Source organism: Amblyomma americanum, chromosome 7 (assembly GCF_052857255.1).
Source record: "Amblyomma americanum isolate KBUSLIRL-KWMA chromosome 7, ASM5285725v1, whole genome shotgun sequence".
NCBI lineage: Eukaryota > Metazoa > Arthropoda > Arachnida > Ixodida > Ixodidae > Amblyomma > Amblyomma americanum.
Window position 1 is genome coordinate 3,870,255 of NC_135503.1, and position 19,618 is coordinate 3,889,872.

At 44.1% G+C, this 19,618-nt stretch overlaps 2 protein-coding genes across 3 annotated transcripts in view; one reads left to right on the forward strand and one right to left on the reverse strand.

The window, feature by feature from the left end:
* The first annotated feature begins 1,230 nt into the window (after positions 1 to 1,230).
* LOC144098293 (queuine tRNA-ribosyltransferase accessory subunit 2) lies at positions 1,231 to 4,677 on the forward strand. Its single transcript, XM_077630810.1, has 2 exons — positions 1,231 to 1,306; positions 1,536 to 4,677. The coding sequence occupies exons 1-2, from the start codon at positions 1,297 to 1,299 to the stop codon at positions 2,669 to 2,671; spliced, it is 1,146 nt and encodes a 381-aa protein (XP_077486936.1). The 5' UTR covers positions 1,231 to 1,296; the 3' UTR covers positions 2,672 to 4,677.
* Positions 4,678 to 6,654: 1,977 nt separating this feature from the next.
* Positions 6,655 to 19,618, reverse strand: part of LOC144098291 (quinone oxidoreductase-like protein 1) — a 43,829-nt gene continuing 30,865 nt past the window's right edge. Inside the window, exons 8-10 of one of the 2 annotated variants that reach the window (XM_077630809.1) lie at positions 19,278 to 19,383; positions 13,654 to 13,699; positions 6,655 to 10,978 (exon numbers count right to left, since the gene is read on the reverse strand). In XM_077630809.1, the coding sequence (XP_077486935.1) occupies positions 10,879 to 10,978; positions 13,654 to 13,699; positions 19,278 to 19,383 (252 nt within the window). In that variant the 3' untranslated portion in view covers positions 6,655 to 10,878. Of the gene's footprint in view, positions 10,979 to 13,559; positions 13,700 to 19,277; positions 19,384 to 19,618 lie in introns of both variants that reach the window. The other variant, XM_077630808.1, reaches the window with a different exon arrangement.

The window sequence follows — 19,618 nt, forward strand, 5'->3', positions numbered from 1 at the left end:
CAGCGCTAACTTTTAGGACGAATACACAGACGACATGACAGGAATTTTAACGAAAGAATATGCATAACCAACTAGCCCCGCAACGTGTTTTACTAAGCTGCGAGATAAGTGCTCTCCAAATAATCATGTGGCTCATCTTTCTTAACCTGACATAAAAGATACTGGTTGCGCGCTGCTATAAACTCCGTCCACCCTCCTCGGCGATAGTCGCTTTTTTGAAGGCAAACGACAGGTGGATAGGCAGCAAGACTTTCATTTGAGCTAGTTGGTTGTAGCTTGACATGGTTTACGCAAAAAGCGTACAGGCGCTAAAAGACGAAGACAAGCACACTCAAGACAGGACAGGCGCCATTGATCAGAAATCGCGTAAGAACGTATTTTTTCTTCAGTGCGCCTTGTGTATCTCCACGACGTCACCATTGATGTCTACGCTTTTACGCTAAGTGATTGTCTGAAACTTAATCATATATATTGTGCGTTTTCTCGAGCAGCCTGACAGAGCAGCTAGGGATTTTCCTGTTTTTCACTTCTTCAGGAACAGAGGGTCACATGAGCAAATTGCGGCCATTCTTACATATCCTCAGCCGCTAGTGCAACCGCGTATGAAGCAGGCAGTCATATTTGTTGATATCAGATAATCGGAGAGTATAAGGAGTGCCGCATTACTTAAACGCTCGGAAGTTCAATAAGAATAACATGCTACTTCCTGGTCACAGGAATAGATATCAAACTGCGAAGTAGAACGCTAGCCGTTACTGTAAGCATGAATGGAATGACATCTCGAGAGAAAAAAAAAAACTGGACGTAAGAGTAAACATTCTATCACCATATCCAACGAAATGAGCACTGTCGCCCGCACCAAGGTAGATGTATACTTTGCCCGCACCGCGCAACGACCACATCTACCTTGCAACGACCACGACGGCGCAAGCGTCGACTGCAGCGCCCTCACACTCCCTAGGAGCAAGTCGCGCCCGGCTCCGGCGGGAGAGTTTCGAAACTCAAGTACGGACGAATGGATGAGAAAAGCGTGGCCAGCGTGGCATTAACGAAGGGGACCTTAGATGATTGCTGGAAGCAGTCAAGGGAGCGATGAATTTGGACAGAAAAGATAGTCAACCTAGACATTTTAAAAACGAAATGGGTGCGGGGATAAGCGGGGGAAATTAAATGCTGAGTGGTGCGAGCTACCGCCCGATACAAACGGGAAAACCATTACTATACATCCATCTATCCATCAATGCATGGCTTGCTTGTTACGTGGCGCCATGCGTGGCGCTCTGGTGGTAGCATTCTATGTGCACTGGTAGTGTGGCGATTTCACGTGTGTGTGTGTGCTTGTTTTATGTTGTGTATAAGTAGTGCATGCTTGCTGTGCTAGCGAGGTTCAGGAAATTTTAGTGTGTCCAATCTAATCTAAGCACGTGCGTGTAATTCATCTAGTGCATTCATCTGCTTTTGCTCAACTCCTGTTCGAGACTGTGACGCGCTTGTGGTTAACACGATGCGCTTTTCCGTTTCTCTCGCTTGTCAAGGCTGCAGTGGCCGCTGCGGTGAGATATGGGCGCTGAAAGGCGCTCCCGATGCAGAGCGGCTCTTGACACCAATGTGCCTGCTGTACACGCAAGCCGGTAGCGTACCCCACTTAACGTGCGACATGCTTCGCAAAATCAAAGACGTTGACCACCAGCCGGCATTATTTCCCTTGCCGCCACTTGTGAGCTTCTCCAGTTCTGTGCAAGAGTTCGGCGGCGGGATTTCCAAATTCACAGGCATGCCGACGCATCCGGCCTTCGTCCGGATCCAGGATCCCATGAAGAGCACGCCTTCCGGATTCAACGACAAGGCCGGCGTGTCCGTGTGGGACCAAGGCGGCCGTGTCCACCTGAACGCTCCGAGTTTCACGCGCGTTATGGAATCGTTCAAGCCATCGTGCTACCAAGCGCTGTGCGACAGCGACACGCCCAAGGATGCCACAAAAAAGAGGCTGCAGCGTGCTGTAGAAAGAACCACCTCCCTGCTGGATCAATGCATAGCTGCGAAATCCGCATCGAGCGCTCTCTCCGACAGCTGCATCCTTGGAACAGTTGTCGGCGGATACAGCAGAGAGCACCGCATTGCTTCGGTAAAGGAAATTGTAAAACGCGACGTCGACGGCTACGTCATCGAAGGCTTCCACGTCGATGGTCCAGCGTCTCAAAGCCTCAAGTATGAAGAGATAAAGGATCTCTTGGAGGAGATTGTTTCCCATTTGCCAGAGGACAAGCCAAGGTTCATGCATGGCATTCTACGACCAGAGTTAATACTGAAAGCCGCTATGAATGGCGTCGACATCTTCGACACAGCTTTCGCAAATGCTGCCACTGATGGTGGAATGGCCTTGTCGTTCCATTGTAGCTGCAATGAGGACCTTTTGCTTATGCTGAAAGGAGACCTGCTGGAACACCAGCTTGCGCTAGACATGAAAAGTTGCAGTTATCGGGACCAGTTCACACCACTTTTGGAGGAGTGTACGTGTTATGCATGCAAACATTTCACGCGAGCCTACATTAACCATTTGCTTAACACAGGCGAAATGCTGGCTTATGTGCTGCTTAATCTACACAATATACACCATTTTCTAAAATTCTTCGGTTCCATCCGAAAGTTCCTAAGACAGCTGTGCTCTTAGTTGGCACATTAATGGGGATACAACGTTTGCATCATGCAGGGTACGTTGCTGGGCTAGTTGATAGTTGTCAAACATCATGGAATCGCAGCGCTGGCACTCAAGGACACAGAACACACACATACAATTGTGCGATTGTATGTGTGTGTTCTCTCTGTGTCCTTGGCTGCCAGCACTGCGATTCCATGATATTTAAAATTTGCATCATTGTCAACATTCAGATTGGTCAACTGAAATACATCGCTCCAGCAGTGCTAAGGCAAATAGGTATTGCCACACTGTAAGCACGAAAAGGGAGTAATAGTGCACTCCCTTTTTACTCGTTTGTGTTTAGAGTGCCTATTCAGAATGTCTGAGCTTAGTGCAAAGCATTGTATCCCGGGCCTGGAAAGCATCCTGGCATCAAACTTCAAAGGCTCATGGATAACTCAGCCCCCCTGCTGGGTTTTCCAACCTTCTGTTTTAGTGGAAGATACCTAGTCTCGCAATTGGCCTGGCTTCAGAAAAAGTGCATGCTCATTGTGCTTTGCTGTGCTTAAGGGGACACTGAGGACAAATCAGTTCAGTTGTTCTTAGTAAAAAAAAGATATTCTGTGACTCTTTCTGGTTATTTTGATGTTTATCTGGCAGCAAAGTACACATTTGTTGCTGAGAAAATTGCATTTCGAATTCTTCTTGCCCTTTTCTACCTTATAAATTCTCAGTTTTCAGTTAAAGTAACATCTTTGTGGTTAGAAATCTGTTGATTCGGGCAAACTTAGTTTACCCTTAGTAGGATGAAAAGTTTCATTAGGAGTAGGGAACCTTTGTCCCTGCACTGTTTCTTTTTGAAGAATTAGTTTGCCCCTGGTGTCCCTTTAGCAAAACAGTAAGCTAGAGGATAATACAGGTGTCATGCATGCACCAGTCCAAGGCTTGCAGATTCATGGATCTGTCATTTTCGCATGCAATTCCATTGCGCCACATACAGCAGCAGCACTCTGCGGCAAACATTTCTGCTCAAGCATAGTTGCAGAAACTAACTCAATACGCTGGCTCCATTTGTTGACGTACTGGCTGAAAAGCCTTCAAGCTTTTATTGCTTAGCATAAGTACATTGCTCAAGGGAATAAGCATATAATTGCCATGTGCATATTTGTGACGAGTAAATGGACATCACAGGCAATGTTGCTTTTAAGCAGTTGCGAGATGGAGAATGGGGATTTGAACAGTGAATGTTGGCGTACAGTAACAAATGTGTGCCCAAGCAGCACTGACCTACAGAGCCCAGGTCACACTCAACAGTCGGCAACCCATTTTGCTGCACATGCTTATCAGAAACACTGGTTTCACCGACGTAAATGGCTTGTTGCCCTTGTCAAACATGGCTGCATCTAAAGTGATCTTGGAATGTACGCCGCTGCAGTCAACCTTGCATGGCATGCATGCAATACAGGTGTTTGGAATCGGGGTGAAGTTGGTACACGTGCACGTAATATGATATACACAAGTCACAAGAAGGCTGTGTAGTCTACGCTGGTGATAAACCTTGTGCTTTACTCATGATCAATTTTTGAACCTTTCAGGAACAGTAAAACCATTGGCACAGCTTCCATTACTTTCTATTTCGTTGTTCGTTTCCTAATTTGTGCTGCATACAAGACAGTTTGTTAAAAAGTGAAAAGTATGGTAGAGTCAGAATTTGTTCTTTGCAGAAGTTGAGAGAAAAATACAAATTAGCTTAATTTGAGCTGCTTTCAGTATACTACCTCCAGTATGAGAAATACAGTGCTCAAGTGCGTGCACATATACTCATGTCACAGTGTGCCGCTGTTGACACACAAAGAAACCATTGGTAAAAAAGCGCAGAACCAGCAAAAACAAGCAGTTTCCTGACTTTGCTATTATGCAGCACTTGCATTAGGTACATATGCTTGCATGTGCGAATTGCCCTAAACAAATGAATGAAATAGGCTGCAAAAAGCTAAATCATGTCACTTGTTCCTTCACATTAAAATTTTGGTTCTTTTTGCTATTGCATGTTACTCCTGGTTGCTTAGAGTGCCACCGTTGTGTTAACCAGCGCAGCAGAATATTTTGCTCATTCTGCAGATTTCTAGGTCTAGTGCATGTGCAGACCATGTGCCCAGGTGTTCGTTCAAAGCTTCGAAGTGTATATATGAAAAGTAAAGGATGTACTGGATCAATAAAAGGACTCATTCTAACAAACTTACTATGTAAGCAATAAATTCGACAGCTTATTCTTAGGGGCATGTTTCTGATACTGAAATAGCTTGAAGAAAGAGTAAAGAATGAAACCAAGTTACAGGGCAGTCGCTGACAAGTTTAATAAAGGCAACTTGACAAATATACGGAAACAGTATATCCGCACGAATCGTGCGGAGACAAAAAAATATCCCGCTACTACCCTAAATTTGGGACAGGACTTTTGAGACATCAAGCATGGCAATAGGCCTGCTCAGTGTTCAAAAGGTGTCATTTCATTAAGTGCCTACTTCTTGTGGGTACAAATAGGCTAAATTGGCACGCACCTCAAGAGCATCTGAACTCCACTGATTGCTTCCACCTTGCAATGCACTAAAGAAAAAATTCAAGTGGACTCCAAAGCTCGAACTGATATCTATGCTCACAGAGATCAGTCTGACAAGAACTGGCTCAGCCCTTGTGCGTTAAGAAAAGGTCAGATGTGCCCACTGGTTTCCATGCACAACAAAGAGGGGTCTTTGCTGGTTTATGGGGGTTTAACGTCCCAAAGCGACTCAGGCTATGAGACGCCGTAGTGAAGGGCTCCGGAAATTTCGACCACCTGGGGTTCTTTAACGTGCAGTGACATCGCACAGTACACGGGCCTCTAGAATTTCGCATTCATCAGAATTTGACCGCCGCGGCCGGGATCAAACCCGCGTCTTTCGGGCCAGCAGCCGAGCGCCATAACCACTCGGCCACCGCGGCGGCGGGTCTTTGCTGGAGCCAATAGCACCAGCAGGAACTTGGCTGATTTTTTTTCTTGCGTTTGTGAGTGCACTTCCATTTTCTTGTGTTCAAGTTTATCTTGACAATATTGTAAAGTTTCTTTGGTGATGTTTCAGACCCAGGGCTCTTTCTTCGTGGCTCGCACATTTTTCAGTTTGTCGAGATGGTTGCACACCAACTAACCAAATTTGCTACTCTACAAGAAACTATCTTCAGTGGGCAGACTTTGCTACAAACCATGTGAGTGGCACGGAAGAATGCATGACAGGTTGAAGACTTGAGAGCAGCCAAATTACAGAGATTAAGTTACCTGAGAAAAGAATCTCAAAGATGTCCATGTTGTGCCACTCTGTCCAGAACATGTGCACTTTGGCAACAAGAAATCTGCAAGTTTGCTTTGAGACGAGACGTGGTACACTCTTTGCAAAATATACAATTCACAAACATGCTACATAAGTGCTTCAAGACACCTGGCTGCAACTGCTTCACAGCCAAGAGGTAACAGGCCAAGATTTCATGGAGACTGATCCAACTTGTGTCAGTCCTTCACATTCCAGTTCTAAATATTCACTTCCATTTGCATGCATAAAGAGGAAGCTGTTTTTCCAGCAAAACTAACAACAAAAAAAGACGTGACATGCCATCTGCCATAAATAAAGGAAAACTGCACTGCCCACAAATATATAACAACCTACTGCAGGTATATGGTTTGTTGTGTCACAAGTGCATAGAAGGCGGCTCATTATACAGAAAAAGCAAATGGCACTGCACTGCACTTGCAATCAAGATGCTGATCACAACCATGCCTAGTGGTAGCATATAAACCTTTCTTCCAGCTTGTCAGCTACAGTGGGAGAAAAAGTGCGACGCCCATAGACCACGTGTGCGCAATCCCTTGCCATTTTGAAGCCTGCTCATTAGTGCTCACTATACCAAAATTGCTCATCATATCCTTTGTGCAGTATTTAAAAAAAAAGCGGTGGTCAACTGGATGCAAAGGAAATGCGACGGCATTTTTCCTTCAGTCACAATTTTATTCAAATTCTGATTCCATTGTCTTTCAATCACCAATCTATCCCAAACTGACTATTCTTATTCCATTTTTATACTTCGTGGCGGATGGACACCACCTGCCACTGTTGGCAGCAGTGAAAGCTTCAAATAGATGCCGGCAGACAGTTTTTGCCTTCATGGCCCTCCTAATGCTATCTCATTAAAGTGAGAGGGGATTAGAAGACAACTCATAGCAACACTCAAAAGGACTTGATATAGCAAGAATGAATAGACAGATGTAAGCAATCAGGTGGTGAATTCAGCTTTTCAGAACTGCGACATGAAACCTTTAAACAAAAACTGTGCTACCTGCCAGTATATTTGAAAACATGCAGTATGTAGCATTGGATAAAGCACGAAAAGGCACGTGCAGGTCACACATAAACCTCTACAATGCAGATTCCTTGCAAAGACTGGAACAACTATGAATGAGAATAAGCATTAAAAAAAAAAGGTCTCCACGTAACCATTCTGAAATGTACAAACTACTTATGTTTTCAAGGAATGAAGAGCATGTTTGTGAAATCTACACGATGATGTCTCGAACTTCAGTCCTGTCTATGATGCAAAACCACACTTTTGTGGTTTTAGTCTGGAGAAGTAACAAACGCAAGACTAAAGAAAGAGAACATCACACTAAGGTACTTTCTGGTCTGTATATATACAAATCTACTACAAGTACAGACACAGAAACATGCCACAACGAAGGTTATAGTTACCATATTTTCTAATCACACCTTAGTATAAAGCAAATCTCCCCATATATGGCTGCATTTTCAGATAAGGTGTTGCACAAGTTTGTGTTCTGCACAAGCAGTAAACTAAAACTTGCATCTAACTATCCATAGTGTCATAGGGATGTAATGTGTACACCATTCTTAGCAGCTGCATTCTAATGTACACCTTGTTTTTGCGGTTAGGATGGCATTTTCCATGTGTTCTGTATCTTACTTCGTCCTCGTGGTCACTATAATCGGGCACCAATTTCGGAACAGATTTAGAACAATTCAAGAAGGCCAAGGTAAAGGTTGCAGTTTGTGGGGACCATGGCACCGTCGTGCCACTGAGATGTCCTCATCACAGCTTCTCAAAATGCAGCCCCTGCAGCTGTAACTAACCAAGACAATAAGCATCTTCACATAGTGTGAAACATCATAAACGTGGCATCCTCACCATGGAGACTACCACAACTTGTCCGGTGCACAGTTAATTTCAGCAATCTGTCACTTCGGTTCATCCTTCTTCCCCTAAAACAGGAATTCTCAAAGTGGATTTTTTGGAGGGCTTCATAGGTTCCCCGAAAACCTAAATCCATCTATGCTTCAGTCCCCTGCTTTCCTCAACCCACTCTGTTATGGGACTAATCTTTCTGTAACTGCACACAGAATACCGACTACACAGCCAGTCATCAACAATTGAATTTGGGCATATTTTGGGGGAAGTGTATGCCTTATTTTCTTGGCATGCATGTTAGAAAGGGAGGCAAACAGCAGACACCCAGAGTTCATCGCCTTTTGAAAGCCACTGGGATTCCACCAAGGCTAAAAACATTCCCTAAAGAAACAAACAAAATAATGAGACTTTTTTTTATGACACGGACTGAAAACAACAAGGGGGAAAGGGCCGTCCTTTACAACTGGAAAATATGGTACTTAAAGACCCACACACACACAAAAGCACTGCTTTCATTCACACCAAGGACAATGCAATGCAAAACCAAAAATTCAAGCGTGCTTTCTCACTGTTACAGAAAATAGTTGCTTTCCATCACAGCAAATGCAAGCAGGTCACTACCGGTTTACAGTGCAGTCATGTTTTTATGTACACAAATGCAACAGTCAGAACTGCTGCACATATTTGAAGCTTGCAAACCTTGCAGCGAGCAACAGCACAAATGAGTGCCATGGGTTCCTTTTCAATAGCACTTGTTTCCCAAACATTTAAAGCTCGATAAATGCAAAAGCAGATGCTGTCACTTCTTGCATGCACACTGTCGTGTGCAGAAAGCACATATACAGTAGTGAACAAAAAGATGATATTTTGCATTTTTTTCGTATAAATTGAGAATACCACAGACATAAAAGACCTATTTGCTATTTCTGAGTATATTTTGATGCAATAATGCCCTCTTCTTCATCCAGGAGTTGTTGAGGGTTTAACTATTTACCTCCAGCTCTTTTTAATTTTTGTCCATTCGTGGGCGCTTCCCATAGCATTCAGTTTCTGTCTGGTCTAAATTATTATTAACTTGCTGTCACTTTCAAGTGACATGTATCGGTGCATATTTTTACAAGCAGTGGGTGGAGTGAGAGTTTAACATAACGCCATAAGGCTGCTGAATTACCTATGGCCGCAACTGTAGGATGAAACACCACCAGCTTTCACTGGATTTCAAAGTAGCGCAATGCACGCGTCCACAATTTTTGCCGAATAGATAGATTCAGGGAAGGTATGGTTTTTCAATCTTCTTATGAGATGCACCAGAACAAACAACCAAGTTGTGGAAAGAATTATCGCACAAGCCTAGGAAACTCTATAGACTGTCTGTTATTGACAGTTCCAAAAATATGGCCTGTTATCAGGCTCTACAATGACTCCCAGGACTGTGAGATGTCATGTGCTATGTACTGAACTAAACCACAGGAGTCCAGCTGAAAACCCGCTTGCCGGTTAAAAGAATTGGGCGTCCTGGATGATGTAGGTAAAGGAACATCCAATGAGAATATGAGATGAATGGAAAAGAGTCATTTCATTAGATAAATCGAAGTTCTTGTAGTGTACGAAAGTTGGGATTCGTTGTGTGCGTCATCTCAAACACAATTTATAAGGACCTCGTTATCAGCTTCCCACGTTAAACAGCATAGGCGGGAACGTAACGGTACAGGGCTGACTCCTCGCTCGTGGAGTCTGTCTTCTTGACTGAGTTTGAAGTGCCATGAGCGAAGAGACTTAACGGGCATTCTTGAAAAGGTTGCGCTTCCATAGGCAAGCGAGAATGTGGGATTTGGATATTTGTTTCAACAGAATTACGACCTGAAGCACTCTTCCATGACTGTGAAAAATTGGATGAAGTTGATGGTGGACCTTATGAAGTGTCCAAGCTAGTCAGCTGAGATTATTTGAATTGAACATCTTTGGATGAGCATCGCACGCAGTCCAAGGGAAAAAAAGCCATCACTGCCAGGAAGAAAATAAACCATCTGCTGCAAACGTGCAGAAACACGGATTAGACATTCATTTACAGCTTCCTGGGCTCCTTCGACGGTGCGAAGCAGTGGACGACGGAAAAGGCTTGCATAAAAAGTACTGATGACATTGGGTTATTATGAAAAGACATTTTTGAAATTGCTGCCTCATTTTGTAATAAACACACACATTATAGCCAATACCTTCACACAGCGTAGAAAGCAGTTCAATAAATTTGCCGTGGGAACAGATTGTGGCTTAATACGATGATAAATATCGGTTACTAATGTGCAAAAATTCGAACATTGTGTTCCCATCAAATCTCGTGCAAGTTTTAGAACGGCAGAAAAGTCACGTTCGAAAAACTGAAATATCACAACTTTTTGTTCACTACTGTATATTTCAACCAGCTTGTCAGCCACAAGTGCTACTCAAATCCACATGCTCTCTACAGCAACGTCGGTCATTTGTACGGGTATCCAATGACTAGTCACAACTAGAGGCACTAGCAGTGCCTAAAACATTAGAGTTGTTAAAAACAACTGCTTTTCAGACTCACAGTATGCATAATATGGAGAGAGAGAGAGAAAAAAAATGTCTACACCTAGTGCAAGGGGTTAGACTACCACAGCCAAGCGCTCTATCACAATAACCTCTAACAGCATGTGCTACATAAATGAGCAATTTAAGGTGTGCATGTTGCTAACTTGTTGCACATGTAAATCTAATGTCTAATAGCGCCACAAGACAGCCAATCATCAGCAACAATGGTGCCTTAAGAATGTGGCGATTCGCAAGTAAGCAGAATGGACCACAAATCACACGCACAATGTGTGCTGTGTAGAAAAACTACCGAAAATTCTGTAGTAGAGGCAATAGTGAAACTACCAGCTACTAGAGAGAAAGGGCATGAAGATGCCCTAGAGTAATCAAAAAGTGGAAAAAAATTGAAGTTTTCTGCAGCACTGCTGGACACTGCTGTAAGGTGTGTCATCTTTTCACTTCATCTTCATCACAACTTTGCCCACCCTTTTCTCACTGAGATTCTGAAGGGCATCGGGCACAGCCTCAAAAGGAACTGTGTGGTGGATGTTCGGCCTGCAAAGGCAAGTGGAGAGGACATTGTAAACTGACTGAGTGCAACTGCTTTCTGCACAGGCCGGCATAATACTTGCAAACTAGAAAACTAAATAACTACATGCACCACTACGTTTGCAAAAAGCTGTGGACTGTTGCACTTTCACCATCCAGTCAGATAACTCGCCCAACAGTTCATGCTGTCAACAGCCTCCTTATACTACAAAATGAAAATTTAGAGAAACTGTGTGGCATAGTATCTTTGTTTAAGTTCACTGTGGAGCAAAGAAAATTATGTACCACTTAGTGCATGTCTTTTTTCAAGATAATCGTGTGAAAAGTGCTAGAAAGAGTGTGTATACTTCACTCACTACCAAAAAGAACAAGGTAAACATAGTTTTTCAGCAGCGCAGCTGACAACAGCGCCGTGTCTGTGCACTTGTCACGTCCTTTGTCCCCTGCGCTGCTGAAAAACCATGTCACACCAACTTGCCCAAGCTTCTACAGTATCAGGTAAACATAGCACTAGTATCAAGGCTCTGATAAACGTTAGCAGTAAGGCTGTGAGCAAATACAGCCATTTTGGCCACTGGAAGAAAAGAGAACACGTGCAGTAAGCATGGTGAATTGGGCCTACTACAGTCAAGCCCAGATATATCGAACATGTATACAGTAAAAGCTTGTCAATTCGAACTTTCAGGAACCTGAAAGATTGTTAAAATTATCAAATGACCTCACAAAAAACTGTTAAAGTCTGCTGGCAGCACGGTAAATTTGTTTGGTGAAAGACTGGGCAATAGTTGCCTGATGTGAGAAAAACGCAGCAATGACTGTCCTTCACGTTTTCATCAATATCGGGAGCATCGAAGCAGAACTGCTCCAAAATCGTGAAGGCCTCCCGCACCCTTCACTGTGCAATGTGGCAGAGCTGCACTGCTACCATGTCACACCCTTCATAAGCGGCAGTCGCGTGTGACGAAGCTTCACTGCACAAACTGCAAATGGCACGTGAGGAGCGCGCAGTTCCAGTGCTCTGGAAGAAGGAACCCACGAGGAAACAAGCGAAGGAAATAATGCCGAAGTGGCAAGAAAAAAATGACAACCGATTTGCATAGTTCATCAAATGCAAAGCAGGTGCACTAGCACTGCACTTCGCTATGCACTGTTACACTTAGTTATGCATGAGCAAAGCAGACACTAGAGTTTCAGTATCACCACTTCTGGAGCAGTGAGGGAGATAATCCAAGAGTAAGGAAGTATGCTCGAGGGCACACAGGGGAGCAAAAGCTGCTTCACCATGCGGTGAGCGGCGCAAAAGCACGGGTGCTCCGCGCTGCATAGAGAAGATGGATGTCATGCAGCGTGGAGCACCCGAGGTCTGGAGAGGAGTCCTACAGGTGGCACACATCACCAAGCATACTTGTAAGACAGGCGAACTTACAATCATTACACTACAGAGAGAGGATGAAGTTCATGTATTTACTCTACCATAATAAATTAGGAAGAGAAAAGAATATGTACACTGAATCAGTCAACAGACAACCAACACAATCACACCATTAAAAAAAATTAAAGGAATACAGCTGCAGAACAAAAGCTTTCAAAAAATCCAATTTCCCACGAACAATCTGAGATGTTGGACTTTTTCTTTTACAGCCGTGGTGTACAAGTAGCTCTGATTTCTTTCCATTTTTGTGTGCACAACCTGTGTTGAGAATGTCTTACTATGTATTCATACTGTGTTCTGTTTAAACATTTTCTGTATCGTCCACTCCTGCATACAGCCTTGTCACTCCTCCCGTCTAAGGTCCCTATTGTCTGGCAGCGTCTTTTAAATAAAAAAAATAAATAACCGCGCATACACATCTGCTGTCTGTGAAGGCTGAGCGGCGACTGACTCAAAGGGAGAGAGGCCCACACATTGGCTGCAGCTGTGTGACCATGGCAGCAGGCAGATCGAGTTATCTAGATTTCCGAATTAACGAGCTTCTACTGCATTTCAAATTATTGGCTATATCAAATTCCCAGACTGTTTCTTTGGTAATCCTGTGTAAAAATATAGGAAGGTCTTGCACTGCAGTATATCGATATATTGGTCACTCGATATATCGAACATCATGCCACATTCCTGAAAGTGGTGCTTCTAACGGCACTCTTCGATCACTTTTCGCATGCAGAGACGAGTCAGCTGCATGGGCTTAGCCACCTGCTGCTAGCGCTAGCTGCTGTGAAGCCATGTGACGAGGTGAACGCAGGATGTGCTTGACGACGGTTTTCACTCTCTTGTACTCATTTTCTACATCACATCTCTGTCATGCAGTGAAACTAAACTAACTGACTAAAGCCTAGTGGTGGGCCCTGCCTGGCGTGCTTTGCTCTTTGCTGCCAAAACCAACTACACCTTCATTTTAATGAGCGATTACAGAATTTATATTGTACTGGTAGCAGAATCAGGCGTCTTATGATAGACTGCAGATAGTTTCAAAGTGCCATCCACTGTGGCTTCTACGCGAAGTAGGTTATGCCTAGCAACACCCAACGAGCGGTGCACTGCCAGCACACTGGCGGATTTTTTTATACATTAAAAATCAATATTTCGAACCATTTTTCGATCCCCTTCAAGTTCGATATATCCAGGTCCAACTGCACTGACCAATGCAAAAGTATAACTTCGGTACTCAGGAAAGCACAGGTACCTGATCACTCCACTAGAAACTTTCTCCATTATGTCCATCAGGATGTCTGTTTCAATAATGTCAAGGAGGTGATGGCCAAATAAGAAAACACATACGGACTGAAATTACTCCTCAGCAAACATGCAAGAAACTTGTTGGTTTCAATTCAAAGTAAAAACTTTCAGAAAACAAGGTTTTTCAGACAACTTTTAACTTGTTGTACAAGAATGTAATGAAACCTCACAAGTGAATCCACGCCCCGGTGCTGTCCGAGCCTCATAGTCACCAAAGACATTACCTTTCCCCTTTATTTTTAATTTTCTTGGCCTGCATACAAGCTTTGTTTTTTCTGCTAATAAAAATAATTTCTGTTGTGCAGTATTATCTTCACAGTTTTTTGCAGCATAAAAGTGCTTTGTAACATTCGATAGGCTGGGGCTGACCAAAGTGATTGAAAAATAATGAGCCCCCACATGAAGATGTTTTCCTAATAGTAGCAATTTGATTACATTAGCCAATATGTTTTCATAATCACCAGTTGGATTTGTGACCGCACATTATGCTGCAGGAACATGAGCCAGAAATAGGACAGAGGAAAATGCTGCAATGCATCATAGGAAGTTGGCATTGCAGTTGCTTGCAACACTCAGGCAAAAAAACAAAACAAAAAAGCTGTTAGGTGCCATTGCTAACATATAGCTGAAAACCACAACCCATGCCTCGCAAGCGCAGCCTAGATAATATGTGACACTTGAATTGTTCAAGTTTTCCTTTATTTATGATCTTTTTCCCTAGCACTTTTCTTTAACAAACACACGGAATAGAAACGCAGACCTGCCTGGGCTGCTAAAGATCATGATATAGCATGGCTGGTATATTAAAGCCCCGCTACAGTAAAGAAACTACGGATCCATTTGGCCTTCCATAGATACAGTAAAGAAACTACGGATCCATTTTGTCTTCCATAGATGAATGCACATTTAAAAAAAATTTTACAGTACAAACATCTTTAATAAATAAACGGTTATAGTAAACAGTATCTGGCAATGGCGATGCGCTTCCCGCAAAATGATGAGATGAGAGCAACAGACTTGCAACGGCATTATTGCAAGGCCAGCAGTCAGAGGCAAAGGGATACCAAAGATGGATAAAACTGCGCTTTTTGTGACGGCTTGACCACCATGCTTGTTGGCTGTGAGATGAAGAAAAGCTGGCTATGAACGTGAAAAGAAGGCGGTGCGGGCAGTTGAGAAAGGGCGGGCAGGCAGTGAAACGGTCGTGAGGAGTAGCAAAAGAAAAAAAATGGCGAAAAGTTACAGCAAGAAGCAGAAAAACGGCGGTATGGTATGAGGGACTTTGCTGTGATTGTGTCACGCACAGTTCTTAACGTACTGCCTCTTAAATCACAATGGCCACAGAAAATGACAGTGTGGTCATGCAGAGGTTTCATTTTTGTATGAACTCCTTTCTAGCATTACATGGGTGCAAATATGGTACTTCTACAGGACATCAAAATGTGATGATGTGATAGCACAAATTGGAATGATCAGAGCAGGGTGGAAGGTATTCCTATGAGTTTCCTTTCTAAGGCAACACTGTGTGTTCAGTAATTAGCCATATTGCCAGACAGCATCCTCAGAGTCATGCCACCACCAACAAACCGCTACAGTAAAGACATTGATATAGTAAAGAGTTTTGCTGGTCTGAGCGACTTTAACAAAGAGGGGTTCTACTGCATTATTATGCCACTACGATTTCTTTTTAATTTTTTAAAGTTGTTTTTAGAATTTTCTTATTACTCAAAGCTCACTCCACATAAAGTGCCCCAAGGAATAGCTATGATTAAGACTCCTAGTTTTATGCGATTTCGTGAGAAATCCGATTTAAGCACTTTTCGTGGGATAATGTGTTAGCAGCCACATTCATCTTTTTTTTTGATGATATAACGTGTTTGTGGACATCAGTAGGAATGTAGAAGGATCAGAATTTGAGTAATTTCATCTTCTGGATTCTCTTGAAAGGTAGAATCTGGTAATGAATAAGTTCTGCTGATCCCTTTACATGCTTGCTCCCTCATCCACTAGCGCACACTAGCATGTCAAGTGCTGCGGCTCTATCAGGGCAAGCTCACACGCTTGTATGGGAAGAGTCACGATACTGCCGCCTGCCGAAAGTTATATTGCCATACTCAAGATTTTCCTTAAATAAATTGCTTCAGAAAGCACCCTGCATTATATTTTAACCTTTTCCGGTCAGCTGTACTTCCGGTCAGCCCACTGACTGCTACACACCAGCCAGCATTAATTTAGGCCTTCTAGCCCCTTGCAAATGCCGTCTGATGTCGACGCAGATGGAATTGCGTGTCCGTTCTCTATGCCCAAGTTGCTGGATGCAATAGATGATGCGAAACACAAAACAGCGCCCGGCCCGGACAATATTCAGTACGAGGTGTACAAGAACCTGAGTAGCGCTGCACTCCCTCAACTACTAGCCACCATTAACAAAGTACGGCTGGATGGCGTCGTGCCCAAGAGCTGGAAATCCGCTGTCGTGATTCCTATCCCGAAACCAGGAAAGCCTTCGACGGACCTTGCAAACTTACGACCTATCTCCTTAACTCCTACGCTGTGCAAGCTAGCGGAGAAAATGCTAGCCACATGATTGTCATGGTGGCTAGAGCATCACGGTTTTTATCACCCACCACAAATCGGCTTTCGACCATATATTGGTACAGAGGACGGGTTGGCTGTCTTGGCATCTGCAGTTTTGTCATCTACCCGCAGCCGCAATGTGCGTACCGTTTTAGCAGTGGACGTTGAAAAGGCATATGACAACATCAGTCATGCAGCCATTCTAAACTCCATCGACATGCTTCATCTCCCTCTGAGAGTGCGTAGTTTTGTCGAATCATTTTTGGAAGGCAGAAAATTTGCAATACGCCTCAGTGGCGAAGCGGTCGGATCATTTCTTCCTCTCTGCAGCGTGCCCCAGGGATCAGTATTGTCGCCGACGTTATTTAATATTGCTTTCATCCTGCTGGCTTGGCGCTTACATGACATCCGTGACATAAAATTTCTTCAGTACGCTGACGACATCACGGTGTGGAGTACTCGCCAAGTTCTCCGTACTCAGGAGGCTGCCCTTCAATCTGCCTTGGATGTTACCTCTAATTACGCATCATACATCGGACTTCAGCTATCCGTGCATAAAACAACATACATGTCGGTCGCCAACCGCTGGGGACGCCGTAAACTTGCTGCAAGTCCAATCCGTCTTTGTCTATCAGGCACCCCACTACATGAAAGTCCGAGTGTAAAAATCCTTGGCTTAATGATTCACCAATCAGGATCAGCGACTGCATGGCTTTCTCAAGCAAATAACCAAGCTATTCAGACTTTGGCTTTGATTAGAATTGCTCCTAAAACGGGTGGAGCAGGCTCGTTAGTTGCACTGAGGACTTATGCAATGACACACTCTATTCTTCAGCCGCCAATGCCAGTTCTTCCCCCATGGAAGTTTGTACAGCTCAGCGACAACAAGCCAACAGATAATCGCCGACCAACACCTGCTAATTCAGCATCGCTGCTTCGCCAGAAATTTGAGGAACGAGATGCTTGCCTGCCTGAAGGATCCATTGTTGTCTACGTAGACGCAAGCATACAAGCCTGTGAAGCAACAACAGCAATCTACTGCCCATGCACACCTGCCCTGAAACAAACATCTAGGCTTCAGCTTACAGAACCCCCTTTGTCCTTTTGTGCTGAGCTCATTGCAGTTCAAGAAGCACTCTGCACCGTGGCCACCATAACTATGCTCCCTGCGGTCCGCATTGTAATCTACACTGACGCCCTTCAAGTTGTCCAGTTCCTACGACGTGTTAGCCGCTGTCCAACGATACGTCAGGACATCCACCGGCTCACGGCATGCATCCCGCAGCCAGTACGTATTGAGTGGGTCCCACGGGATCTGCTGACCTATCAAAGCCAGGCAGATTTAGCCACCCCGCCTTGCGAATCCAAACTCATCACCGCTTCGGCTCCTTCATTTGGACAATTTTACCCTCCTTTCATCAAGAAAGGAACTCCTCCGGCGCCGCACACGTGCTCTCATCCCTCCGTGTGTGGCAACCCTCCCCCGTGGTTTTACCCGTGCAGAGGAGGTTGTGTTTAGGAGGATCCGGGTCTGGGTTGCCCTCACACCAGCCGTCACTCGGAAGTGGCCTCAGTACAGAGATTTGTTTCCTCGGCCAGGGTGTCCGATGTGTAAACACGAGGACATTGAAGCCGACATTCACCACTTGCTGTGGGACTGCCCAGCTCTCAAGCCTACAGGGATCCGGCACCTGAAAGTAGCAGGTCTTTCACCAAGCAACCCTGCTTCATACAATGCCTGGGCGCAGGGACCATACCATCGTTCTCTACTGGACTTCATCAAATCAGCTAGCCTTTTTTCATTCATTTAATCACTACTACATCTTTCATTACACCTTCCCCCATCATTGATGCCTTGAGGCAATAAATTTCGCTTAAAAAAAAAAAATGTCTTGCAAAAAAATATGCCTCCCTCCTGCCACCTTTCATCGTTCTGTCACTGCAGACAGCACACAATCCTTGGCAAAGGAGGCACATAGTTGTCTTCATCACTAAAGTCATCTTCGATTTCTACAAAGTCATTAGGTAACTTTCCATAACACACGCCTGATGGTATGGAAGTCAAGCCAAGAATTTTTAGCCCCAATTCAGGCTCTCCAAAACCCTCGAAACCACATGATCAAAAAATATTTAGGCACCAATATAGTGCTCCTATCCTCGGGAGGAAAGCCAAATAACCAATTTGCAGGCTACAATAAATCCAACCAGATGGCAGGCAGTTTTTCCTACAGAAATAGCAGGCAGAACGACGTGTTGGGCCATGCCCAACAAATGACCGGATGCCCATTGTTCCGCTGTCGGGCGCTGCCTGACAGATGAACGGAAAGGGTTAAAACAAGGTACGAAAACACAGATTTTTTTCTTTGCTGTTCTTTGATGTATCCACAGCGTGCACACCCACTACACCCGTAAGCTGAGAGAAAAAGCCAACTTCTCGACGACCCTGAAAGAAGAGAAGCCACGAGGAGGAGGGAAGGGAAAAACAGATGCTGTGCAGCTTGGAACACAAAGCAGCGAGGCAGGAAGTGCTAGCAGACGGCTACTACTGTGCAAAAGGAGGCATGCCTTAATGCGGTGGAGGATTCCCGCACAATATTGCAGATTCTTTGTTCTTAATCGGAGATTTTTAAATTTCCTGCAACAGAAAATTAGGGGCCTTAGCTATCTTTGTTTCCCAAGTGTTTAGTTTCTTACAAAAAATTTAGGAGGCTTTTAATTACAAACAATTAAACAGTGGAATCTCATTAATTCAAACTGTCAACTCTGGCCCTGTCAACACAAAGCACATGTACTAAGGGGGGCCCAAGCAGGCTCTCCTTATTTCAAGCCTTATAGAGATTCGACAGTAGTTCCATGACAGGGTTTCCGCTTTTCCTCCAAAACTTCACAAAGCACTCCAATGTAAAAAGGCAAGCAACTGTTGACAAAAGTAAGCAAAGCTATAAGGCCTATGGGCAAACCGCAGCTACACAAAATTTCCTTGGTAAAGGATACGCAAGTAACGGCCTTGCTGTGTAGAGGACAGAATCCAGGCTTGCTCAAAGAGAAATCCAATTGAGGCACACTTCATGAACATCATTTGGGAATGTGGGGGGTCCAGCTGGAACAAATGGAAGGTTTGCAAAAATTTTTATCAGCATTCCTTTCTTGCTTGCAACACGCACAACATTCCAAATTTCCTACAGCTTCTTTCTGGCATCCCACAGTGTATCGGGGACTTACTCATATGAGCTGCCTACCTCCCAAACCTAGTTAAGAAGAGACGCTATGAAAAAATGTGAAAATTTCAATTTTTTGAAGATAACACATTCGGGTTGAATATACTATCGTATTTA